Source organism: Bacillus rossius, chromosome 8, assembly GCF_032445375.1.
Source record: "Bacillus rossius redtenbacheri isolate Brsri chromosome 8, Brsri_v3, whole genome shotgun sequence".
NCBI lineage: Eukaryota > Metazoa > Arthropoda > Insecta > Phasmatodea > Bacillidae > Bacillus > Bacillus rossius.
This window is the reverse complement of record NC_086336.1, coordinates 22,716,829-22,744,369: the sequence shown is the minus strand read 5'-3', so window position 1 is coordinate 22,744,369 and position 27,541 is coordinate 22,716,829. Positions and strand designations below refer to the sequence as shown.

General features: G+C 41.8%; 1 protein-coding gene across 4 annotated transcripts in view; it reads left to right on the top strand.

Annotated features, from left to right (window-relative positions):
• LOC134535582 (very long chain fatty acid elongase 7) overlaps window positions 1–27,541 on the top strand; it is a 105,297-nt gene that overhangs the window by 40,017 nt on the left and 37,739 nt on the right. For 2 of the 4 annotated variants that reach the window (XM_063374791.1, XM_063374794.1), the window contains exons 2-3: window positions 3,771–3,901; window positions 8,315–8,505. In XM_063374791.1, coding sequence (XP_063230861.1) covers window positions 3,841–3,901; window positions 8,315–8,505 — 252 coding nt within the window. In that variant the 5' untranslated portion in view covers window positions 3,771–3,840. Of the gene's footprint in view, window positions 1–784; window positions 1,720–3,770; window positions 3,902–8,314; window positions 8,506–27,541 lie in introns of those variants that run through there. The other 2 variants (XM_063374793.1, XM_063374792.1) reach the window with 2 other exon arrangements.

The following is a 27,541-nucleotide window of genomic DNA, read 5'->3' as shown; positions in this document are numbered from 1 at the left end:
TAACTTCTAACGCGCTTTTTTTTTTTTTTGGTTGGATGGCCTGGTGTTGATTTAATCGAAAATTCTTAACCTACATTTTGTATACTATAATTAAAACAGTTAATAATATAAACATAGGCTGGGGTTTTTGTATTTGTGCCAGAGACCTTGTGTGGGATGATTTAATGACGTATCTAGCCAATGAACTTGTGTTCGTGTGCCAATTCTAAATTTGTAATCTTTGATTATGTCACCGTGTGATGTTCGCTTTATAGCGCTGGGAAGGCGTTTTACAAATTTGAGCTGAAAATTCAACAGTCCTGAAAATGTTCTTAAGGTTCTGTTATTTGAAGTGCTAAATGTAAATAAAAATTATGTATAGAGAATTTCAGTCTTTTAAAAAAGGTTTGGATAAAAAAATTAAAATATCAGATATATAATGCCTTTAATTAATGCTTAATAGCCGAATCAGGATATAATAATAAAAACAGTGAAACCTGACTATTAAAGATTAAAATGGTATTTAATTTTTTTTTTTATTTCGTATGGCCAACGATCTCAGAGCTATTCCCCGAACTTCCAAGTCGGCGTGGCGTGTACGTAGGTCGCGGATCAGCAACGGAATCGCATCCGTCGTGCAGCACAGGCGTGCTACTTGCTTACCCACCGACGACGCGTCCCCCTGCGAAAGAAGACAAATTGAACGTCGTTTGTTTTTATTGACTCGTTTCCCTGCTGTTCCGCCTCCCCTTCCCATCGTGGCACCCACCACGTACCTAGGGCTCACGACGCCCGCGGCTTCTGCGGCTTTCTCCGCAGTCACGGAACCTGCGGCCCGGGAGGGATTTCTCCGCAGTCAGGGTCGGGTCGCCGGCGCGAGAGGTCGTCGCGGTACGAGCGATTTGTTCCGAGGTAACCTTGTTACGATGCTCAGATTTCTCACTTAAATTTGTATGAAGAACTTTGGTTACACATTATCCGGGGATCTTCGTGAGCTTATAAGTGCTGATTTCAGCTACATTGATCTTTAATCAACTGTAATAATCTTATTGTGTTAACAAAACATTCAAAAACGCGCTGATTCGGCAGCGGTAAACTTATTTCTTTCCTGCCACGTGTGTTAACCTTGTTTACAATGAAACATAGAAACTTGAAGTCGGAAACCATCTTTGGTTATAAAAAAATTGAAGTATTATGAGTTTAAGAAGAATAATTCCTGTATTTTATTAATATTTCTTAATGATTTTTAGGCGTTTAAATTAAATAACATTTAATTTATTCGAAATTTAAACTAATACAAATTTTTGTATACCTAAAATCATACGAACTGAAAATCTAACGTCGGCACACAGGCGAAGGAACGTACCGTAATTCTCGTGCCAGCAAGCCACCATCTGTGACGCGCCCACGCCCCTAAGTGTAGTGTGGAGGGGGTGAGTTGCGCACCTTCCACCCGGTGCACGGTGCGCCCGCTCGCCTAAACCACCCCCGGCCCCCGGCGCTGCTATCGATCGCGTAGCCCCCAGTAGCCGCCGAAAACAGCCGTGCGCATCTCCACCCCCCACCCTAGCCCTTCCCGCTGGAGCGCCGCAGTGCGTGTGTTCGTACGCTCGCGAGCCCGCCTAGGGCTGTCCCAGGGGGCAGGGACACGCCAACTTCGGACCTTTTACCATGCAAGGGTCCCGGGAGAAGGCTACTACAAATACGCCACTGAATCTCTGAGGACGCAGAAGACAAAAGGTAAACTCGTGTATTTTAAATAATTTTTTTTAAAGGAAATCGTCTTTGAAACTGGTAGGGTTAAGACGAGGGTAATAATCACCAAAGTGCTAAAAGTGCGACTTTTAGGAGTTTGGCGTTCTAAGGTGAGATGTGGGAGGGGTTATAACGAATATAAATAAAAAAAGAAAGTTTGTCTGTAGGTCGTTCCCGTAACGCGGAGCATAAATCCTTGGATATTGGGAATTTAGTAAAAAGGAAAAAATATCCAAAGGAGGTCTGTTGGCATCTCAAAAAGTTATTTTAAAATTCAATTTATTTTCTCTAAATTTATTAAATAATTTTTTTTGTTTTCTTTGGCGACTATCAAAATATGATCGTTATGTTATTATATACATATCAACGATGTCAGTAAAATTAAGCATGTTCCAAATTTTTAACTTTACCCTCTAAATTTTAGTTGGTTTTGGAACTATTATTTTTATCTCCCCCTTTCAGGTTGCTTTCGATTAATTGTTTGGATGATGTTCATCGTAGATCTCAGAGAAGCACTAAAACAATTGATGTTTCCCACCAATCATGTGTGAAGCAAGCACTCTTAGTAAATTTACACACTTTTGAACGAAGATTTCTACGTAATTTTATTTAACTTTACCCTTGTAAAAACTATACCGTATTTTGGCTTTTGAGTTATGATATTTTAAGATAAACAATCGTAGAAGAAATAAGAGTGTTTATTTCTAAAGTCTTAACAAGTTTTTGATTATTTTGTCAAAAACCAAGATTTATTTTCTTAATTCATGTTCAAAGTAAGTTAGTACCCGTAAATTTACGAAGATAACGGTAAATGGGCGAAGATCACTGGATAATTTATAACCAGTATTCTTCATAATTTTAAGATGAAAATTCTTAAATGTGTAGTAACGAATTAAGTAGAGGGTCCGAAAACACTAAAACTCTTTGCAAGTCTTTCGTGGCCAAGTTGGTTACAAATTTACAGCTGTGAGCCTTCAGTGTGAATTTCCACTGTGTTTTTTTTATGATTTATCAAACAAGAGTATTATTGATTATATTGTGTTATTGTTGAGTGAATTAATGAAGTGTGAAGATCCACTTCTAACGCACATAGCGGCCACGTATTATTATTCTGTTTACTTCACACCATTGGCCACCAGGGTCTAGGTTGAAGGACCTCCAGGTTTCGTTGTACGTAATATCTTAACTACTGAAGTAGCAATGATTGGTCTCTTATATATTTATTCTTTTTAAGGTAGAGATCGGAACACAAATGCTACCGATAGTGGCCTCCATTATTCATTATTTATATTTGGATTTTATATTTAAAATTCCATAGTCCTTTAGGAAAATTATTATTTTAACCTTATAAGTACGTTAAAAAGTTCATGAATATTTATTTTTATTAAATTCTTTTCTTAGCTAAATTTATGATGCCCTACGTTTATATTGATACGGTTTTAAAATATGAACTTAATTTAATTTTAATTTTCTTTTTTAATCAGGAACTTTTTTCGACGCTGCTGCTTTGTGTGCCTGTGTTAGTCTTCCAATATTTAAAAAAATTTCTACACGGATCAAACCAAAATTAATAATAAAAAATAGCCTACTTACATTTTTTCTGTGAAATTCACCAAAAGGATTAAACAGTAACTATAATTTTATAAATATAACTTAAATAATCTAAATCTACAGTTAGCATATTTAGAAAATTGGAAACAATACCATTTTGCTGTACTATTTGTTTTGATGTAAGGCATGCTTTGGAGTACTATTTATTAAGTTATTCTAAATATAGAAAAGGGCGAATCTTTAACAACGTGTACTCAAAAATATTTTTTAACTGTTACGTTGTGCAGAATAAAAGAAAAAAAATTTAAAATAATTTTTTTTTTCAGTAAACTGGTCAAAATAAGATTTTTTTAAATGGTGTACTTTTTAAACACATTTACAAATTGATATTCTTAAATACTGTTGTTAAATTATCTATTTTTTTATTTCTAAGTAGTAAAAGACTTAAATTAAAAGTTTATAACATAATTTTGTGTCTTTTTCAGGCACCTGAAAATTTACTGCAAATCAAAGGAGATATAACAACGAAAACGAACTTAGGTAGAAGAAGAAACAATGGCAGTCTACAACAAGACCACGTCCTCTTATTGGGACTACTTATTCGTGGACTTGGCTGGTAGGTCCAAACTACCCCAGCACAATGATGTTTAAAACTTAATTAAAATAAAAAAATATATTTGTTTATTTACACATTACATGTTTGTTTAGATGACGTAAATACACATATAAAACATGTGAGGTTCTGTAAACCACGATTGCAAATCACAATCTTAAACATTAAACATTAAAAAAATTTTAATCTATGTTGACACATGTGAAGTATGTTTCCCGAGTTATGGATCGTTTATTTAAAGCTTACAGAAATAATAGTAAAACGCAATATTCAGCAGAAGATATCGTTTAACTGGTCTGGATTTTTATTGACGTTTATCATGTTCTGATGGACAACACTACATACACTGTACAATTATTTTGGTAATTTTACATGGAAAATTCTTGGATACTCAAGGGCTGAACTGCTAGATAGAGCTTTATAAAATTACAAATTGTACAAAGATCTGCCTTGAAGTATTACAAGTCCCATCCTTGGCAAAATGGTTTCCACGGGCTTTCCTTGTAAAAGTACAATCATGTTTCACTAAGTGTATGGAAAACAAGTGTCACCAATGTAATCCCACTATTTTAATTCCCTTGGTTAACACATTTCAATAATAGTGATTAAATTTTATTTTTATATTCACTATTGCTGGTTATACAGTATATCATAGACAAATCTCAACGGAATACGCCAACGCAAGGAAAACAAACCAAATGTAATAATGTAGAAATTTAAATACTTTGGCTGCACACATAATTCCGTGGAAGGAATCTAATAATGTACAAACAGTTAAATAAAGTGGAAAATTTTCCGAAATCAAATTTTATTTAAATAACGATAGGGTTATTTGCTTGGAGATAATATTGTATTTTCTAATTTATCACCATCTCTCCCCCAAAAATCCTCAAATTTATCCATTGTAAGTTACGATAAAACATAGGAACAGTGCGGCTTCCTTGCCTTATCATCATGGAACCGTATGATAAGTGGGAAGTAAATATTAATTATAAAATTTGTGTTCAGGCTTATTTGGTATTATTTTAATTTACGAGAATCACAGTTTTCATACAATTCACACATTGCTATCTTCAGTCTTTCTTCTCACCCAGCAAGTTCAACGATAAGTTAGAGAAAGGATTTTAATAATTGTATTTAAGAATCTTCAACCTTTAATTTAGACCTTCAATGTGAAATACATGACATTATATTATCTGGACATTAATTGAAGACAAATTGCATTTCGAAAAGATTACGGAAGCACCCTGGAGAAAAACTCCGTCACAGTGTTACCTTAGCCACGTTTACCAATTGCTAAAATCACGACCAGGCTTCAAACTCAGACATATGATCACTGCAGAACAGTAAAAATAAAAAAAGGTTGTTTCTGAAGACTTATGATGATTCTTTATCTAATGTTAAGAAAGGAAATAATCTCCCAATTATTTGAAAGCTAACACAACTTGTGTGTTAAATGAATACTTTGGCCATTCTTTTGTAGACATGTGATAGATTTCTTACAGTAAATTTTCAGACCATTTATAATCTGCTTGATCGATCAAATATCATTGAAACTAAATAATACGGAGAAATTAATCTTTTATGCATTTAGCTGTCGCATAAATTTGGTGCTGTAAATTTTTTTTACAAATCATTTTCGAGTTCACGAGAATACAATTAACTTATAAATTGTTCAATTTCAGTATCAAACCCACACTGGTTACATATTATCCAGGGATATTCTAAACATTTACGGAAAATATGATTTCCTGGATAAACTATGAATGTTTTATATCGCCTAAGATTTAAAAAATTTAATTTGGTAAAAACATCAAAAGGTTTGGTCTTCAAATAGAAATCTCAAAAAACGTTATTCATGGTAAACGTTGCTGACTTTGTCGATGCTATAAAATCTCACAGCAAATTGCATATATAAAGTTCAGTGAGAAAAGAATTTGTATTTATATTTCGTTGCAAGTGAGTAAACATGTGAAAGGTATCGAAATAAAACTTTAATTAAAAATAAAACTTTCTAAGGAACGAGTTCTTCTGCAGAAGTAACGTTCGTAAACTAATGCCCGTGCCACTGTGTTTATCAGATTATTTTTTGTGTTTGTCTCCAAATCATACGCCAGTACAATGTTAGATAATACAGAAAATTCATGGCCTTTTCAAGAAAGAATTTTACTCAAACAGATGAAGAATTCTTCATAATTTAAAATAACTGAATCTTCGTAGAAACTACGCCGTATTTTTAATTTGTCGCTATACATTTCTTTTTAAACAAAGATGAACACACAAGAAGACAAAATAAGTGTTATTTCTATATGCTTAACTAGTTTTTTTTTTAATTTTTTGCTTATATTCCAAGAATATTCTTGGAAATCTTATTCAAAGTAAGTAAACTCAGTGTCCGTAAATTTACGAAGACCCCTGGATTATTTGTAGCCAGCGTTTATCATATATTGAAGGTGAAATTTTTAAACAGTGAACTGATAGCTCCTTTGAGCAGAAGACCAACACTAACTGTTCTACATCCATCAATGGACGTAGTGAGTAGGCGTAGCGGTGAAAGTTTGAGCTCGCGTTCGGGATGACACGGGTAACAATCCCGGTCTGTTCTATGGCTGCCATTATTCCCCGAGAGCACTCCTGCGAGAGGGTCACGAAAACTCGCGGAGACGTGAGCTATCCTCCACGATCCACCGAAACACGCAGTTTATGACGTTATGTTCGTTATTATAATCTGCGATACTTGTGTGCCACAGTGATATAAAGAGTACGTACCCAGTATTTTGTTGGTAAAGCATTACTATATTGTTTCACTTATACATAGAATTTTAATTTATTGTCTAAATATTTGTCAGCTAATTCATTTCGTGACCATTGAAATTAAATCGACAGCACAACATTTTGTGTCATCTTTGACATGCATCGCCATATCAAAAATGAAACCATAGACTAGTAAAGTAATATTACTACAATACGGTTCCTAACTGAATTATTGTTTACTTTAAACGACCGATAAAACTATTTTGGCTTCCTAAAAAATTACACTATATTACAATAAAATTAAAATATTTGAATTACATCGCTAAACCTTTAGTTGCTTTATAAAACCAACTTTTACATATATAGAATATAACGTTGCACTATAAATACCATCCGAAATGTGTGTTTATACTAAAAGTTTAACGTCATAAACAGCCGAAGACTAAAGAAGACTATCTTCATAATCAAGTAGATTCTTTCTACGGTAATGTAAACGACCTTTGTTGTTTACAACGTTTTGTATCATGTATATGAGTTTGCAATCTTCCCGCAGGCGAATGAATGCTTGGACATCTCCCTAACACACCCATTGGCCCACTACTTCCCTAATATCGCTGAATTATAACCAAGTGTACTAATCTTTAATGGTTGTCGATAAGTCTTGTACTTATGTAAGTGCGTTAGAATACATACAATTAAATAAAGAATGTTATTTTTGTTTTGATCCAGTAATATCATTTCATTCAAGTAATATGAAGTTATTTTTCTTACAAGCATAAACTAAAGGTCCAGTTTAATGTTTATATTCAAGTTTTTTATTTACATCTAATAAAATACAATGGCTGGATCACACAAGTCAAATTTTAAAGAATTTGCCTTGCTTAAATATTACTATTTATAATATACAAATATTCTAGACAAAAATACTTACTTCACAACTAATACGTGCTACATAAGGGGATAAATGCATTTGTTTGGGTTCTGCAATGTCGCAAAATCAAAATCTGTATTCGAAGTTTATAAAACGTAGTAGATTTTCAAATAAAATTCAATTATGTCAGAAACTCCCTAATAAAACAATAAGGCTGGGTCTAACCTCGAAAACGAGCCAATTTATGTATTTTCGTGTTGCAAATACACTTATAATACGAAACTCGGACACGAAATTTAATTAATAATTTTGAAATAATGCTAAGCATGATAAATATAAGAGAATTGAGATTTCAACTAGGTGCATTCCTTGACGCAAATCACACGCAGTTTCCGCACCCGCCGCTGGAATCCATTGCCGGATTAGGTACGTAGCCTAATGAATCTTGTGATTCGCAGATTGAACTTTTAACCTATGTAGTGAATCGGCTCCAATTAAAGAGAATGTGACTTGAAAAAAATACTATAATCCAGCTTTTGAACATTATGTTCGATAATGTATTTTACCACAAAACTGTTAATCTGGTTAAAAATTATTAAACACCTAATACTATAAAGATTCCATTCGGCTTAATGAACATTGGTACTGCAATCTTTGGCTACAGATTGCAGTACCATGGTTACACACTTTCGTTCCATTGGACCTCCGTTTCATTCATAAAATTACGCCGTATACCGAGAGCTAATATGTAACAGATCAAAACATTTATGGTTTATTATTTTTTTCCCCAGATCCCAGGACGAACGACTGGTTCCTGATACGCAGCCCGCTGCCCGGCCTGGCGATAATCGCCTCATACATCTACTTCGTGGTGTCGCTGGGGCCCAGGTTCATGAAGGACCGCAAGCCGTTCAAAATCACCAAGATCCTGATCGTGTACAACTTCCTGCAGGTCGTGGTCAGCATCTATCTGTTCTGCGAGGTGAGCGCCCGCTGATCGAACCTCGAGTCCGCCAGGTCGCATGCCAGCAAAACACCAGCCGCCCTGCTAACTACTTACTTCGGCCGGTGTTCCAAGACACAAAAACCAGTGTTTAGGTGTTTAATATGCTACACCTGTACCGTAACCGTATTCCTATTGCACAATGGGACACGGCCAGTCCCTTATTTTTAGGGAACGGATTCTGGTGTTCTACCCGTTGCCGATATGTTGCCCAAATTCCACGCATGCACAGAGCTCACTTATTCGTTGTTTTGGTCGGATGGCGGACCAGCGTCTTGCGCGATTAACTCGTTTGTAGTCATTTTTTAACATCGGGGGACGTAACAAGCATGTTAATGTGCCAAAAATACTTTATGATAGGTAGGCCCTAACTTATCCTGAGCTGCATCCTAATAATAGCCTAATAAATCCCTTAGCTAATGGTTAAACTAGAAGTGCATTGTAGTTGAAGCGGCCATCTTTGCGTTGCTTTCGACTTATCACAAGGAATGCCAATGCATTCTGTAACTTAAAATGACTAGGGATTCGACACTCGTATCCACTAAAGCTACACCCATTAGCTTCGGAATCGTATTTTTTTTTTTTATAAATAATATTACTTCATACTTTTGCCATAAGATTTGTTTGAAGGTTTATAAGGTGTTTGATAGTTCTAATAGAGACAAATAAAAACCTTGATAAAAATTATAGAAAGTCTGACTTAAATTTATAATGGTATTAAAAACTCATTATAGGTATTTTTTATAATTTGAGATTTATAATAACATTAAAATTCCTAGTAGTATAGGAATGTATGTCCTGGGACAGGGTTCAGGGTGTGGAGCCGGAGCCGGTGTCCGCCATATTGGATTGTGACGTCACGGCGGCCATCTTGGATGGTTGTGACCTTGACCTTTGACCTTGACCTTGACCCCGGCGGCCATTTTGGATCCGCCATCTTGGATCCGCCATCTTGGATGACGTCATTGTGTTCTAGAAAATTCCTGTGATGTGTTTTCCGCCATATTGGATGATGACGTCACCGTTGCAATTTCCGTTACGGCCGCCATCTTTAACTTTTTTATTTATTATCCGATTTTTTTGAAATTTTTTTTAAAAATTATAAAAAAATTAATTTAATAAAATTTTAATAAAATATTTATAAAAAATATACTTTTACGACACGGAGTTCGGAGTCCTCGGTTCGAACCCGGTGAGTGCAAAAAAATAAAAAATGGCGGCTGATCCTTCCTCAATGGTGGGTGCTAGCAGACTGACCCCCACCACTTCTTACCATGTACATATACGAACTTACACCCCCCCCTCCCCCCCCCCCTTCATAAAAAAATTATTTTTTTCGCACATGACGATCCACCCCTCCCCTTTTTTATTTTATTATTATTTTTTCATCGTAATAGCCACCCTTCTCCACCACTCCCTCCCTCACTTTACCGTCATTCGCACTCCTACCCTCCTCCTCACCCCTATTCTACCTTTTAAAGTATAAATACCGGCCGCAGGACCCGGGAGCCGTCAGTGTTTGCAGTAGCTCCCAGCCTGAAGGAAAGACGATGTATGCTTGTTGTGCGAGCGGAGCAAAGATCTTGTCGGCCATCTTAGCATATGGTAAAGTGCGCACGCTTGCGGCACTGGATAAGGAGACGGAGTTACCTTACCTAACAAAGGAGTTTCTCCTGGTATACGCCCCGTACGAGATTAGATACGTGTACAAGTTCCTGCCGGTGTACCTGCAGCTAGACCCAGACATCCAAGACTGTCTACCATGCACCGAGTGCGACAGAGGAAGCTCCAGCGCCCCCGACACACCGCACATGAAGTCATGGTGCAAGAAGCGGCGAGATGCGTGCAGGCACCAGCAGCCTAGATCCTGAGCGCCGTGCCACAGTCGGCATCTAGGTACCACTCCAGCATTTCTGCAGAGCCAGCATCTTAGCCACGTCACTCCAGCCTCGTCGTATGCGTAACTGTGAGTAACGACAATATGACACTCTTTCTTGTCAACGTCCAGTGTCTTACGTCCCAAAAGGGGCCTGTAGTGAAGCAACTGTCCGTGACGTCCGTCATTGGCGGTGAAGAAACCAGGACTAGCGAATACATCTTTAAACCGCCGTGTGACTGGACTAAGCTAGACAGATTCTCTCAACGCGAGAACCGACGTCTGACCTATGAAGTGAACGGACTCTCGTGGAATGAAGGTGATGTGGACTATGAACAACTTACATCTGTGCTACGTGATCTCGTCGAGCCGGAAGACGACGTTGTTTACGTCCGTGGTAATGAACAGAAACGTATTGTGAGTGATTTGTGCAGTGGCAATGTAATTGACCTACGTAAACAAGGCAACTGTCCTGGCTTCAAAACACTGTTAAAAATGTACGGAAACCAAATTGAAAAGTGTGATAAATTCTATAATGGTTTCCACTGTGCACATTGTAATAGCCAGTTACTGAAACTGTGGCTCTATGAGCATCCTTATTACTACAGTGATGTTTAATTTTTTTTACTCCTTTTTGTAATTGTAAATGTTTCCAATGTCATCGACTGATGAAATTATGTAAATAAAAAAAAATGATTACCAATGTATTTGTTTTATTCTTTTCACCTTTATTTCATTGTAGTTCTTTTTGTAAAGTTTATTTATTATACTCTTTCGAAAAAAAAAATTAAAATATAATAATCATTTTACATTATTCTCAGCAATTAAATTCCAAGCATAAATTATATTAAAAAATTAGCAATTTAAAAAACAAGGGTATTAGTAGTATAGAAATAAAACTCAAAGTTCAAAAAAAATTTTACAGATATATTTTCGTTAACATATACAATTAAATATATATATCCATATTTTATTTAACATGTATGCATGTGTGTTTAGATTCGCAGGTCTCTCTCTCTTCCCAGCAGACCATTCTCGCCCCGACGTCTCTCTCGCCATCTCACCAGCTCTCTCTCTTCCTCACGCTGAATCTCTCTCTCTCTCTCCATCTCAGCAACTGCTCACCTGCTAACTACATAAACAGAATATTAGTAACCAAACAAAAAGCTTGCATCGCAGCTCTCTGTGTTCGGAACGGGCTTGAGACCGACACCGCTAAACAGGCTGGTCACGCACAAGCCCCTTGCCTCCATATATGCAATATACATCACATATGTAGTCAAGTACTTATGAACAACGTCTCTATTTAGCCGTGGCCCATTACAACGATGCAAGCCTACCAGAAAGAACTAGCATATGATACATTGACACAAAGCACGTGCTTAAATTAGCATATGTCACATACAAACGCTGAAATTGTCCAGTAACAACGATGTATCAACGCCGAAATCTTGCATGTCAACGACTGTGGAACCCAGCGACGTAACAGTCCAGCGTTGACACACAACGTCGAAATCTTGCATGCCAACGACTGTGGAACCCAGCGACGTAACAGTCCAGCGTTGACACACAACGCCGAAATCTTGCATGCCAACGACCGTGGAAACCAGCGACGTAACAGTCCAGCGTTGACACACAACGCCGAAATCTTGCATGCCAACGACCGTGGAAACCAGCGACGTAACAGTCCAGCGTTGACACACAACGCCGAAATCTTGCATGCCAACGACCGTGGAAACCAGCGACGTAACAGTCCAGCGTTGACACACAACGCCGAAATCTTGCATGTCATCGACTGCGGAACCCAGCGACGTAACAGTCCAGCGTTGACACCAGCATCACGACACCATCGATGTTAGGAGCCCATCGTCTTGACACCATCGACGTAAGGAGCCCAGCGAAGCATAAAAAAAAAAACGCATCGGTGTAAAAAAAATGCATTGGTGTAAAAAAATGCATTGGTGTAAAAAACGCATTGGTGTAAAAAAACGCATCAGCGTAAAACGCATTGGTGTAAAAAAACCCATCAGTGTAAAACGCATTGGTGTAAAAAAACGCATCGGTGTAAAAAAAAATGTATTGCACCAAAATCAACATAGGTGCATGAAACCACCACTGCCATCCCAACCAACCAACCAAGAAAAAACGTAGCACCACAAAACAACGTAGGTGCATAAAACCACCACTTCCATCCCAACCAACCAACCAAAAATGCAGCACCACAAATCAACGAGGATGCAAAACACCACCACTTCCATCCCAACCAACCAACCAAAAAAACGTAGCATCACAAACAACGAGGATGCAAAACACCACCACTGCCATCCCAACCAACCAACCAAAAAAAAATGCAATCTTCGTCGCCAACCACAAATGCTATATCGCAGCGAAGCTGACACATTCCAGTGACGTCAGTCGCCTAGTGAGCAGACGAGGATGCAAAACACCACCACTTCCATCCCAACCATCCAACCAAATAAGCACCACGAATATTGTGGGTGCATGAACAAAACAAAACGCACCACGAAACAGCGTGGGTGCAAAAAATTAAGGTAAAAAAGCACCAGAAAACCATAAAAATGTAGGAGCAAAAAAAAATCAATGAAAAAGATAGCACCACGAAACAGTGTGTGTGTGGGTGCATGAACAAAACAAGGAAAAATAGCACCAGAAAACCAAAAAGTCTAGGTGCAAAAAAATTTAAAAAAAAAGAGCACCACGAAACAGTGTGGGTGCAACACAATTACAACGAGCGGACTCAGGAAACCAACGATGAAAAATCCAACGGTGAAGGCTATGTACAACATCATCAACAGGTACATGAGTGGCTAGCAAGTGGCAAACACCGGCTCTGTGCTCGCACATTCCGGTTCAGATTCCCGTCAAGGTCATTTTCTCGGCCCCCACAGCAGCCTGGGACCCCGACAGAGAATCCTGTGCGAAGTTACGAGCACAGACGCAAGTTTCAACATTTCATGTTATAAGGTTTTTTATGTGGAGAAAAAAATGCATTAAAAACCATTCAGTCTTTATAGCATTCTCTTTCTTTTATGTATGTACATATTTCTATTCAGGCCATATATCCGTACGGTAATGTATGAATCCCATCGTCGCATATTATGCGTTTATCGTCGTGCCATGTTAGTGCTAATTTATTTGAGCATTCTGTATACAAGACCATATTATGTGAACGTATGGACCGGACGTTTGCGCGCTTCTCCGTGTGCTGCTCCAGGACCTCGAGAAAATCTTCAAACGATATTTTATTTCTCACCACACACTTCTGTATACCTTTGGCCCTTTTTGTGATATTACTATTGTATTTGTAGGTGTACAGCTTTGCCCTTAGGCCGACGAACTCCTCCATTGCCACTCCACTACACTCGTCTTTGAACTTGCCTACTACCTTCTTGTTCGTAGGGGAGTAGCAGGGGTGGTCAATGGGATAGCTGCTGGTGTCAAACTCGTCCAGGAGCGCAGCGTCGTCGGCAAGGTCCTGGTAGAAGTTGCGCGTCTTGATCTCGTATATGAAGCTGTCCGTGTCTATGTACGCCAGCGTGATGTCATCCTTATATTTTTCTTTCATTATGTCATAATGGAACCCATACATTAACGTCTTGGACAAGTCCAGGACCGCGAACCCCGCATATATTGGGCGGTCAAGAAAGATGGTTTCTTGTTGTAGTCTCACCAGCGTCAGAGACTCATCAAGGATGGTGCGGTCCTGGAACGCTGGCTTTGCCACAACTTTACGTAGCCTGCCTTCACTACATACAAGTTCCATACGCTGCCGACGAAATTTGTTCTCACAGAGTTTTCCAAAAGAAGAGTTGTTGGCAAGCTTGAAGAATTCTTTTTCAAAGTCGTTTGTAGCTGCCTGTCGTTTCAACGTATTTTTCGTGATGAATGGCTCCATCCAGGCACGCTGCTTGAATTCAAGGACTCTGTGCACCTTCTTGAGTCTCAGTCCGTGCTGGATGGCCTGTTTCAGGTTTCTAAAATGAATTACATAATTTTCTTTGGATTCCAGTGTTGTGATTAATTTAGTTTGACGCGATCCGGGTGGGCACTGGCTGACGGGCAGGAACGGTAGATCTTTGTGGTCCTCGTGGAGGACAGACGGATACTCCACATCAACTTCAAGGATGTAGCCCGTCTGCCCCTCGTCAGGTATCGACATCACGTCGATATCAGCGCCCACCCACTTGAAGCCGCTGACTGGAAGAGGCAACGACATGGCCCACCCATACAGATTGTTGGCGTCCAGGTACGCAACATGAGTTGATGGTTGGCTGGGATCGTAGGTTTGGGGCAGGCAGATGTTGTTCGCCTTGCAGTGTCTCTTTATCACTTGCGCGACCCCACCCCTGATCCCAGCTTCGACGAACATGTACATATCGTAATCTATCATCAACTCAAGTCGTACCCCCGTCTGCCTCAACATTGCGTCGAACGCGAACCCTGGTGCGCTGACGTAATGGCTGCAGTCAAGGCCGTACGTCTGCAGGCACAGCCGACGAAAGTTCTCAAACACGTCAGTCAGCAGCAGCACGTCTGTCTTGAGGTAGACGTCGCTGTAGTCGCCCAGGTTCACGCAGCCGAATGTTTCCCACACTGCCTTTGCATGTTCGTAGTCATCATTAGTTATGTTGCTGTCATTTAATATATTATAAAAGTTATCTTGTGGTGGCAGTTGCGGCTCGTCCAGTTTCTCCCAGCTGGAAACATAGTCGTACGGGAAAACACCTTTTCTCGTGACGAGGGCCATTTCGTCACGAGTAAAAAATTTCATGGTGTCCGTGAATTGGTCGGCTGGCAGGTACGAGGCAAGGGACGCCAAACTGTGAGCCATGAACCTGAAACTATCGACAAACTGTACGGAGAATTTGTTGCCCAGACTTTTCGAGAAGGTAATCATTTTTTCCTGCGTGTGGGGGATGATGAATATTTCTTTATTGTCGTAGCCCAGTTTCTTGATGATGAACTTCTCATCATAGGCCAGATTGTGGAAGTAAACCACGAGTTTCTTGGGCCGCCTGCGCAGAAGATTGCAGCTGTTGCAGGCGGCGCCAAGGTACTTCCCACTGAAGTGGTCGTGGTCTCGCACCTTGTAATTACCCATGGTAAATACCGCATTGCAGTAGTAGCACTGATGGGCTGCGGCGAAGCTGGCATACTCCTGTGCCGTCAGCGTCATCATTGGCAGGCTTGTCTCGTATATGTCCTTAACCTTTTTACCAATGTCAACAATCGTATCCACGAATTTTGCCTCAGCATCGGGACCCCTGTACAGAATCGGCTCTTGCGGCAGCGAGGAAGTGAGCGTGGCTGGGATCACGCTATTGTCGACTTTTACATAGATACAATAGCTGTATGCCTCGTGTTTTTGGTACGCATGAGTGCCTGATTTCTGGGGGTCCTGCTGGCATGTCTGTACGGGCACGAGCATGGCCTCAAAGTCTGCGTATGCAACAATGGGCATCTTGGACATGTGGTGATAGTTTTTAAACTCCAGGACTGGGGGCTGGCCGTTCTTGTCTGGCTTAGGCATCTCGACGCGCACGGGAGCATGGGTTTTGCAGAACTTTCTGTGTGCGTCGAGACACTGCTGCCCTGACAGTCCTGATTCACGTGGCAAATCATGATAATAGGTGAAGCACCTCTTGCAGACATGTATTTTTTCTGTGTGGGCAGTGATCTGAGGCCGGACGAGTCTTGAGAAATTTTTTATAAAGCAGAAATGAGAGTTGTTTTCTTCCGACGTTAGCAACAGGAGGTCGAAATGGTGTTGCTTTTCCTCCTTCCCCACACGCACCGGCGCGATCTTGTTGTCATCGTCAATGCTGTAGACGTTGACGGAAACATCGAGATTGTTCCGTTCGAATACTTTGATTTGTGGAGGGGGGTAGGGAACTCGAGTCCTGAAAAATCGAATTTTCCCTCCAGGTCGTGGTACCTCTTGTCCACACGTTCAGCATGTACCCCCTCCACATATCGCGCCAGTATGGCCCACTTGAAGCACATGTTGTCCAAGTTCTTGGGGTTGGTTACTGCTTTCCTGTTCTTGATGGCGGCAGGCAGGTCAATGTATGAGGAGACTCTAAGAGGGACAAGCTTGTTGAAGCGGAGCTGGATTCGCTTCACGACAGACAGAGTCCACCCGGATCCCTTGCTGACGTAGTCCTCCTCCTCCTTGCATATTTTTAGGATACTGTCATCAATTGCTTCCTCGTTTTCTCTTACCTCATATATGGGAATATTTTTTGTCTTGAATGCTCTCTTGTCGACACCTTCATCGAAGGGAGCAGGCTTTGCATAGTCACACTCGAGCCAGATGTTGAATTTTACTGGACCATTTTCCTGCACTTCATTGGTTATCTTATTTATTAGGTTATTCTTCATTTGGGCCATGTAAGTGCAAATATCTTTTGTCGCACCATTATTTTCTGCAACATACGTCTTTAAATTTCTGCGGAACGCAGTCTCTACCTCAACAAACCCGGTACCTCCTGCCTCCAAGTCAACCTGAGCCTGGTCAGGCGCTTGCGCCTCCAAGACTGCCTGTGCCTGGTCGGGCACACTCGCCACGTATTGCGGACGAGTGCTGGGGCCGGGCTGTTGTAGGCTAGAGGCCGTGTCTACGCGCCGTCTCTTAGCGGCCAGGCCCTTGCACGTCTTGATGTGCGTCAATAAATTATCTTTTCGGGTAAATTCTCCCTGGCATTTCGTACATGTAAATGTAATGTGGTCGGGATTGAACTGGCACTGGCTCTGCTCGTGGCGTCTGGCATGGTGGCTATGTTCAAATTGCTGCCCGCAGTGAATGCACCTCGAGCCCAAGCTCTGCTCGACGGTGCCCCCACAAGTTCGCATATGGCGGGCCAAACTGTCCTTGCGGCTTATTGTCATGCCGCAAGTATGGCATTGGTTGTTAACAGTGCGGCCAGGATTAGATGCACACACATTCTCGTGCCGTCTGGCATTACGAGTAGCAGTAAAAACTTTGCCACAGAAAGCACACCCATTCCCTGGTGGTGTTGGTGCACATACCTGTGCTGGCCCCGATGTCGAGGGCTGGAGGGCTCCCGATGTCGAGGGCTGGCCGGCTGCCACGGGAACACCAGACGCGGTCCTCTTCATGATATAGTCTGTAACACCAACGGAAAAATTATAGCAACAAGAACAGCAAATGAATACATACACATTCACACAAACATACAGAAACGTGCATAAATACAACCACGAGCGCACACACACACACACACACAAACAAATAAACGTGCATAAATACAACCACGAGCACACACACACACACACACACACACACAAACAAATACACGTGCATAAATACAACCACACCTACACACAAACAAAATACACTTGCATAAAGACAGCTACACGCACGCAGAAACAACTACACACACACACATGACAAAAAATTAAATTCAACTCACCAGAAGAACACAGGAACGACACGCACAACGAGGAGGGCTGGAACGTCGTACAGCACACAGGAACCTGCAACACAGAAAAGAGACCACCTGGCTTAGCACTCGAAATTTTTTTTTCAAGACAGTGCAAAGACACTGACGTCAAAATTTTATGTTTTATGTACTGACCGGAATCGAAGAGGAACGGTGCAGGACTCCAGAGGGCAGACAGGCGTTCTCCAAGCGGATCACACTGGGGAGTAGCTCGACGCAAGGAGAAGCACTGAATACCTGCAACACATACAATATTTTTTTTACGAAATTTACTCTTTTTTTCATTTATGTGAAAATATATTTCTGTATTTAGTTGTGATTAGATATTCTGTATTTTATTATGTATAAAAAAATTTTTTTTCTATTTGATTATTAAACAAATTTATTTTTCTATTTGATTATGATAGCAAGTGCGCGTGCATCTGTTATTTTTTTTGGGCCAGGCGAGGAGGCAGGCAGGACGACTTGAGCGCTCCATGCGGCGGTGCGCGGTAACTAGCCAGACGTAAGCCGCACGGCACGGCGGAAACATCGCTCCGTGCACCACGGGTGGAGTGGTGAAGCAGGGAGGGGGGAGGGCACGCTCTGCGCGCGCTGCCCCCGTCGGTAGGACACGGGTGTACACGACATCCATCTTGTTTCAAGCTAAGACGTCCATGCATGAATAATAACTAACATTTCGTGCCCGGGGGAAAAACATATTATTTCAAGATGTAATATACTGCAACTGATGGCTCTAATAGTTTCGACTAGAAGAAAAAATTGTAATAATCACGACTGTAAAATATTAATACTGAATCTAACGCAGACGTAACATCTAAACCAGTTCCACTCGCACACATCATCTAAACAGTACCAATCTTGGACGTGAAAAAAGAATAAATACACTCGAAAAATTACGAGACGGAAATTGTAATAATTTCTTAAAATTTTTGGAAAACAGACGGTTACTACTCCTCGTGCGTACGTCTTGCTTCTTTATTATTATTGTTATTTCTACTCTCTCTCTGCCGGCCGGCTGCCCGGGGAGCCGGCGGGTGTCGCGTCAGCCGTGCGCGCTCGCTCGGGTGTTATCACCACATCACGTACTAGCTGGCTCAGCAGCGGCCTTCACCCAGTGGCCAGCTGTTAGGCTTGCTGACTGAGTGAAGGACGCAGCGAAGGCGTACACACACACGCGAAACCGTAATGTTAAAATTTACGAAAAATTTTCAAAGTTGAAAAATGTTCCGAAAAATTTTCAAAGTTGAAAACGTTCGGAAAAATTTTCAAAGTTAAAAAAGTACCGAAAAATTTCAAAGTTGAAACGTTCGGAAAAAATTTCAAAGTTAAAATTTACGTCAAAATTTTCAAAGTTAAAATTTACGGAGAAGTTGTACTTACCAAGCTGCTGGAGTTGAAGAGGCGGAAGGAGTCGCAACGAAGCTCGAACTGGAACATACGGTGACGGCGGCAAGACCAAAAGTGAAGCCCCCGACGTCTCACACGCCAATTTATAGGTAAATTCCCCCCTTGGTCACAGGCACTAGCCAATCAGGTCGTGCGGAAACTGCAGCATGGTCAGGACGATTTTTTACAATCAGGGGAAGGGATGGGGAAAAGTGGGCGGAGCGGATGTTGCGGGAATCTGGAGGGCGGCTGACAATCCCCGCCTAGGGCCGACGGCATGGTGGGGATATCCACTGACCAATCAGATTCACTCAGCTCCTGGCAGCTGGAAGATTCACCACGATACTCACTTTGCTCCAAAGGAAAAAATTTATTAAGTTATTGAAAATTTATATATTATGAAACTTTGTAGATTAGGTTATTTTCAACAGTGTCATATTTAAATATCTGACTGTAAAATATCATTTTTTTTTAATTTTATGATTACCTTTTCAATATCAAATTATTATTTTTTTAAACGGAAGGGGAAATAAATAAAAAGTCATTACAATAGTTTTTTTAATTTTTTTTATTACTTCAAAACATCTAGCAAGGCAGAGAGTACAGAACACAGGGCGGTACGAATGGTTTTTACAGAATCAAATTCGTAACAGTCCGTAGCATTATCACTGTAGATCTGCGGCGTATCGACGCTGAATCCACGTTTCTTGGTGCTGCGGCGCCGAGTTGCCGGTTCGAGTCTGGGAGAGGGCCGACGACGAGTCCTAGTCTTGAGTTCAGGTCTGGACATGTCGCTGCGCTTCGAAGCGACGAGTTTGGACAGGTCGCTGCGCTTCGAAACCTCGGGTTTGGACTGCTCACTGCAGCCCGGGGTGCCGGGGTCGATACCGCTACAGTCTTCTGACGTGCAGTCGGATGCGTGTAGAGTTGTACCGAGAATTTCTTCCTTGGTGCATGGAAGAACGGATGTTGGTCTGAGGTTAAACACGACGCACTTTTCCGCCCCGCAACAGTTTATTTGTTGTTGGGATGGCTCATAACTGTGTGGCGAATGAGCCATTAGGAAATGTAATACTCCGCCGTAACATATTTCCGTATATGTGCGTAAATTTTCTTCTTCGTCCAGAAAACTGTATTCAATACAGCTGTAGTCTGGTTTCGCACTCAGGTACTCGGTTTCCGGGTTAAACGTCGTCATCGTGTCCGAACGTCAACTGATTGATAGAGCATGGTTTTCCAGCTATTTATACTAAAATTACAATTCAGGTGTGCCAATATTTGGCAAAAAAAATCGGGTTTGCCAATATTTAAAAAAAAAAGTTATTCGCACTGCTGCGCGTGCCATTTCTGCATTAGCTGCGAGTTTGAACAGGCACAGACACGTTCAAACTTGTCGTTTGGATGCTTGGCTTCGTACATTGCACAGAGTTTGCGCAGGGAAGGACAGCCGTAGTCGGTCTGTATATCTACGATTTCAGCTGCTCCGACGTCACCCAGTTCTCGTAGCCATTTCTTCTGTTCGGGTCCGGCAACGTAGATTATTTCGTTTTGTAGTAGTAAATCTTGAAGTGTGTTTTTCACTTGATGGTACGGAATTTTTCCTTCGTCCCACTCTAGTCCGTGATAATATTTACATAGCCATTCGTTCGACCGTTTACTTTTTTCGTCTAGTAGTTTCCACGGATACGGGGGTCGGAAGCTGCGGGTTCGAGTCCGGCCGTCGTGAGTGACAGCAATTTCCTTGAGCACGAATCCATTTTGGCTCTGGAAACCTTGCAGGTTGCAGTACATTCTGAAACCGACTGATGATGGGATGATACATGCAGACGTATTTATATCTAGTTCAATATTTTCACGAGACCTGAAAACGCGTCGTAATTAATTACTCTGTCGTGTAGGATTAGACAGTACGCCGTTGTGAGTGGCGGTACGTCATCTTTCGTGGAAATTTCCAATCGACAATCAATCATAGAACTGCGAATCGATTCGTCTTGTTTGCTCACGTCAAATACGATTAGCGGAGCTAATGTTTTATAGGTGTCTGGACTCAGAATCGGGTGCGATTCTCGTCCGTGGTACGAAGATTGGAACTGCGTGTACATGTGATACGGCAATGAAATACCGCCATTTTCAAAATCAATGTTCATGTCCACGTACGGGTAACTTTCGCTGTTTAAAAATAATTTTACATTTTCCATAAAACAGTGGTCAAACACCGACCTGTCGGCTTTCAAGTTCATTTGTCTGTCTGTCTGCAAAGCTAATATTATATACCTAGGTTTTTCCGTACTGCTCGACGTCTTGACGACCCAGTGATTGCGTCTATTCTGGGTCAGTAAGGGGCACGTTACGAGATTCCAGCTCCTGAACGCAATTTCGACCGTCTTGTCCTTTTTCACGTAACTTAAAAGTCTGACTCTTTCTTTCGTGCTGACGGTTATGTGCGGAACAAACCACTCGGTGCTCGTGACGGTGACTGCGACCGGCTGGGGGTCGTTTCCGGGTGCTCCCACGACGGCATTCAGGTGCGATGTCGCTAGAATTAACACGAGTTCTTGGCGGGCTTGAATTAATATTTTCTTGTAATCCTCCGCGAAGCCGAGAAGCATCGAAAGCGGTATGCTAACTTCGAATTTTCCAGATTCGTAGATGGGAATTTTGAAATCGGGTTCCATTCCAAACCCTGCGATTTTGGTCGCGCTCAGGTCGTTCGGTGTTAGAGACAGGTAATTTTTCATCGTGGCGGTAATGCCCAAGTCCCACGATTCATCGATCGCAATATTATTCAATTCGAAAATAACTCGTTCGAATAAATGCAATATTCCGTTTCGTCCGAAATATGCAGTTGTCGGGTGCGTACCATCCGCTTTTGTCAGCGTGCCTCTTATACGAATAAACGACTGGCAGGGTAGAGTATATACGTCTTGTTTCTGTACCGGGATGCGTATTTCCCTACCGGGCATGTACGGCCCTTGGAGGTAGGGTGCGTAGCAGTGATATTCAAATTTATTTACATCGTCGCTAAACTGAGCTTTTTCTGACACGTTTAAATAATCTTCCATGCTTGTGAACTTTGTAGCCTAAACTGCGGAGATACTTAACGTTAAGAGGTGTTAACGCGCCGCGGCCTCGCAACAGACTGGTCCTGGGTTCGTGTCGCTTCTTTGATTTATAGGTCTTGAAAATCAGTCCCATCGCTTCAAGTGTAAACGTAGTGTAATTTCTTCGTTTCTAAAATTTACTAGTTTATCGTTTTGATCGACAATGTCCACTACCACTTCGTGTACTGTTTTGGCGAGCACAGGGGCGTAAATGATACTTTGCGGTACTTCGACCAGTTTATATCCGGGCGAAACCGTCGGCGAAAACTCGTGTACCATGTTGTTTAGTTTTCCGTCGAGGTACGTTCCACTTGCCAAATTACAGTTTATGCGTATTACATTTGTCGACATGATATTCACAGGTCGCGTGGAGACGTGCAAGGTCTTGGCTGCGTATATTTTCGGTTCGAATCCGAGCATGGTACCTATGGTGCCAGGTTTCGTAAAGTCGACATTTTCACTGCAGTAAAGTTCGCACTGTAGCGTGTTTGGATTATCTCGCAATTCGAAAATTGTGTTTGGAGACAGGGCTTGCTTGATGTAATTTGTAATATCGCTCAACTCGTATGCGCCGGTAGGTATGACAACTTCCCGAGCTGTTGTTCCATCACTTTTCAAGAAGCACATTTTGCAGTTTTCCTCGTCGATATTAGGTATGGCATTATAAGTTTGAAAATCTACGAGTCCGATACACCATTCCCCGACTAAATCCAGAGGCGGGTAGAATGTGGCTCGTAGCTGTGAGCTACGACCTGTCAATATGAGTGTTACGGACATGACTGATTGTTTTTCGCTACTGTTAATTTATTTTATACTTAGGAATCTCAAGCACAAGTGACCACAGTTTGTTTGATTAGGCCTCTGTTCCGTTTCGTAATTGTAAAACAACGTAGTGGCCCGACCCAGGTACCGCCTAAGTTCGGGCGGAGGGCGTAGATTACCGAAACTGTCGTAGTAAGTTGCTTTTTTTCCCGTCTTTACATAGGCCACCCAGTGCGTGCCGCGACCCGCCGACGTGTCTAAATTAATTATGGCGCACTCACGTGTGTTTGGCTTGCTGGGTAAAGTGTCTCGCATAAACACACCGCGGAAATTTGGTATTTTAAGTTTTCGAGCGTACTTTAATAAATCTACGTTGGTGAGCGGTCGTTTCGGTAGGGAACTTAGGATTTTCTCTTTACACGTTTCTTTTTCATGCCTCGGCCTGCCTTGTGAGGTCGTAAGTACAGTCCTGCGCCGTTTTTTTTACCGATGGCAATGGCTTCCATGCTGGCATTATGTCTAAGTGCTTCCTCCAACTGCTTTCGCTGGTTCTTGCTAGTGTTGACTGCTCTAGCGATATTTGCTGCGGCTGCTGCGATCCCGCCTAGTGCACCTATAGCAGGCACCAGCAGCGGTAAAAACCCGCCCTTTTTCTTATTGGATCTTTGTGTCTTGCTCTTCTTGGTCTTGCGAGACCTGGTCAGACGATGAGCACCCATTCCTAATTTCGTCTTTGCCTTCATGATTTTAGATACGCCCCACGCTGCGATTTTCTCTCCTAGTCCCGCGTCCGGCGATCTGCTTATATCTTCGGCTTCCTGTGCCAATATCTGATCTGCTCTGTGCCTAGATTCCAGATCCTTGCTTAATGAATATGCGATATCGTGCTGCTTGCACTTTTCGTCGAGAGAATTAATGCCCACGTCACCACGAGCTAACCTTTTCGCTAGTTTAGTCCCGGGGCCGCAAAATCTGTAGCCGGGAATGTGTAGCTCGAATGGTAGGTTGTTTATCAGCGAGTTTACGAGTCCCGCGCCGATGTGTTTTTTGTTCTTACCTCTTCGAGACATTACATGCAACTGACCTAAAATCAATAAATACGATTGCTCTTATAGAATTTACGTCAGTAGCGATGGAGGTAGTCAAGCAAGATGTTTGTTTGCCAGTGTGCATTACGCAAGACTATGAAACTGTCGGTCGTGAATCGCGACATGGTATATTATTACCGTCCACCGTACGTTGCATCATAGCGGGACCGTCAAACTGTGGCAAGACGTGTGTTTTACTGAGTTTACTGGAGGAGCCAAACGGTCTTCGGTTCGAGAACGTTTACTTGTATTCCAAGTCGTTGCAACAGCCAAAGTACCAGCGCTTGGCCGCTGTTCTTCGCTCGGTGGATGGTCTGGAGTATTTTCCGTTTAGCGATAATACCGATGTGGTGTCTACCGACGAAGAAAAGCCTAATTCCGTGTTTGTGTTCGATGATGTGGCTTGTGAGAAACAAGACATAATACAAGAGTACTTTTCCATGGGCAGACACGCCAAGGTAGACTGCGTATACCTGTGTCAGACGTACGGTAGAATACCCAAACATTTGCTGCGAGATAATGCGAATGTTATAGTTTTGTTTCGCATGGACGAACTTAATTTACGTCACGCTTACGACGATCACGTAAACACCGACATGTCGTTTCAGGAATTTAAAGACATGTGTTCCTTGTGTTGGAAAGACGAACACGGATTTCTAGTCATAGTCAAAGACTGGCCTCTATATAAGGGGAGGTATAGACAGGGTTTCGATCAGTTTATCGTCAAACATGAATCATAGCATTTCGAAATTTGGACGTAGCAGTCGAGCTCCGCGTACCGAACTATGCACCGTGAAACATGATGATGAAATACGTAAATACATTTCGCTACTTGGTCAAGAAATAAAACGCGCAAAAGATGAAATAATCGTGTACCTCGTAGCCATAGACCAGCGCGTGGAAGCTTCGGATTCTCGAATTCGCGACATGATCAAAGTATCGAATGCACAAAGACGCGACGACCTAAAGTCGCTTCTGTCAAAACTTAATTCACGTCTGGTGTCTAAAGGTGCTTCGAGATAAACAGTATGGATGTTAACACCGATTTGGCTAAGCAACTGCACGATGTCATCGAGGCCATACGAACAAAGTACTTGCTCGCAAAGCAACACAGATTAAGCGACGAGGTTCGAAGAGAGGAAAAATTGAAGCCCTTGAGTGCCCGTCTGGATAGCTTCATAGCCAGGCGAGGAGGCGTCGAAAACGAGAAACCGACTAAAATCGAGGTAAAAGAAGAGCCGTCAACTACGTCCGCGGGCAAACGAAAGCGAAGTCCACAATTAACAGACGATACCAACGTATCTACTAGCGAAGACGAAGTTCGTGTCGGTCGAACTCTTAGGAAGAAACCTCGAAATAAAAAAGGTTTCGAAGTCGGTCCTCTCGCTAGCGAGTACCTGGCCTCCTCTGTGCCTCGAAACAGCGATGCGACGTATGGCGTGCATAAACGAGGTAGTAAATGGGTCCTTGGTTCGAAGGAAGTACATTTCGTGTCCGGCGATAATATTGAATGTGGCAAAGAGGTGATAAAACTTACTCGCGGATTATGCGAACTTTTGTTTCGTAAAAAACCGCGACGATATTCAGAGGTGGATTTGCGAAAATATAGAAGATTGCTAGACGCTTCCAACGCCGTTTACGCGAAAAATGACCCGAAAACAGGTCGATTCAAAGATTATGAACATGAGAAATATCCTTTGATAGCTAGTCTTTTCTTAGACATCGAAGGGGCCGGAATTTATAAACTCGACACTGGTAGAAAATTGGACTATGTATATTATGACGACCCCAATGAAATAGTTGATCGTCTTAGACTGCTACAGGCATCTCAGAGCGTGGGAAATAATTCGCACACCAACGAAATCACTTCCATACTTGAAGAATTACGGGAAGCGGGTTATATTGAATAGTGATCATGTCAAAGTTTACCATTGCGGGCGAGTTGCATAAACCCGCAAGACGTAATTATCCGCGACGAAAAATAAAAATCAAAGGATTAGACGATAATTGGCAGTCTGACCTGCTCGAAATGTGCGAATATTCGCGTGTGAACAAGGGCTACAGGTACATTCTCATAGTCATAGACACTTATTCAAAGTTCCTGTGGGCTAGACCCTTAAAACGAAAAACCGCCGTGGAAGTTACGAATGCCATGGCGAATATTTTGAAACATAAACGAAGACCTTCGTTACTGCAGACTGACGACGGGAAAGAATTCTACAATGCATCATTCAAGGCATTGATGAAAAAGTTTGACATTACGCATTATTCTACGTTTAGCGGTGTCAAAGCGTCAATGGCAGAACGTGTGATTCGTACGATGAAGAATAAACTGTATAGGAATTTTACAGCGAACGGTAATTACAAGTGGCTGAATTTACTTCCTAAACTCGTGCGAGAATACAATTCTACTGTGCATTCTACAACGAAACTCAAGCCGAAGGACGTAAAGGATAATCGACTGCTTCGAACTGTGTACTCCAAGACGAATATACTTGATTCACGAAAGAAAAAAGCGAATATCGGCGACATTGTGCGGATTTCGAAAAATCGCGGAATTTTTCACAGACCTTACAAGGGGAATTGGACTGGTGAACTATTTCGTGTATGTAGAATAAAAAATACGTATCCGCGTACTTATTTTCTCGAGGATCTGAAGGGAAAACGTATAACAGGGGCGTTTTATGGAGAAGAGATTATGAAAACTAAATATCCAGATACTTTTCTCGTTGAAAAAGTGTTACGGCGTAAGAAGGGTAAGGTCTTAATACGATGGTTGCATCATGGACCAGAGTTTGACTCGTGGATTGATGAAAAGGATATTTTAAAACAATGAGTTTGTGTAAATACTTGTGTGTGTAAAACATATTTTGTGTGTAAATAAATCTTTGTATGTAATAAATTGTATTTTTTTAATTTCTGTACGTGTATATATGCGCCATGCGGGGAGCGTGCGAGAAGCGCGGCTGCTCCGGCCGAAAGACGTTGGACGACTGTCGTGGCTTTTACCCCCTCCACAGCGCCTGTGGCGGTGGTGGGGGCCTAGCGTCCCCCTGGTCGCGGCGGTGGACGCTAGGGTGGAGGTGGTGGGAATCTTAGTTTGCAAAAATTTCCCTCCTCTCCCCTGGACCAGGCGGTGCATCTTCCCCCTCCATGTGGCTCGCCGGAGCGTGGGACCCGGCGCTGGGTGCAGAGACCTAACGTCCTCTTCAAGGACACGTGTGCTGGTCGCCACGTGCTAACAATATATTACAAAAATTATTTTATAAAGAATAACTTTTAATATTTATTCCAAGTATAAAGAATTTTATTTTT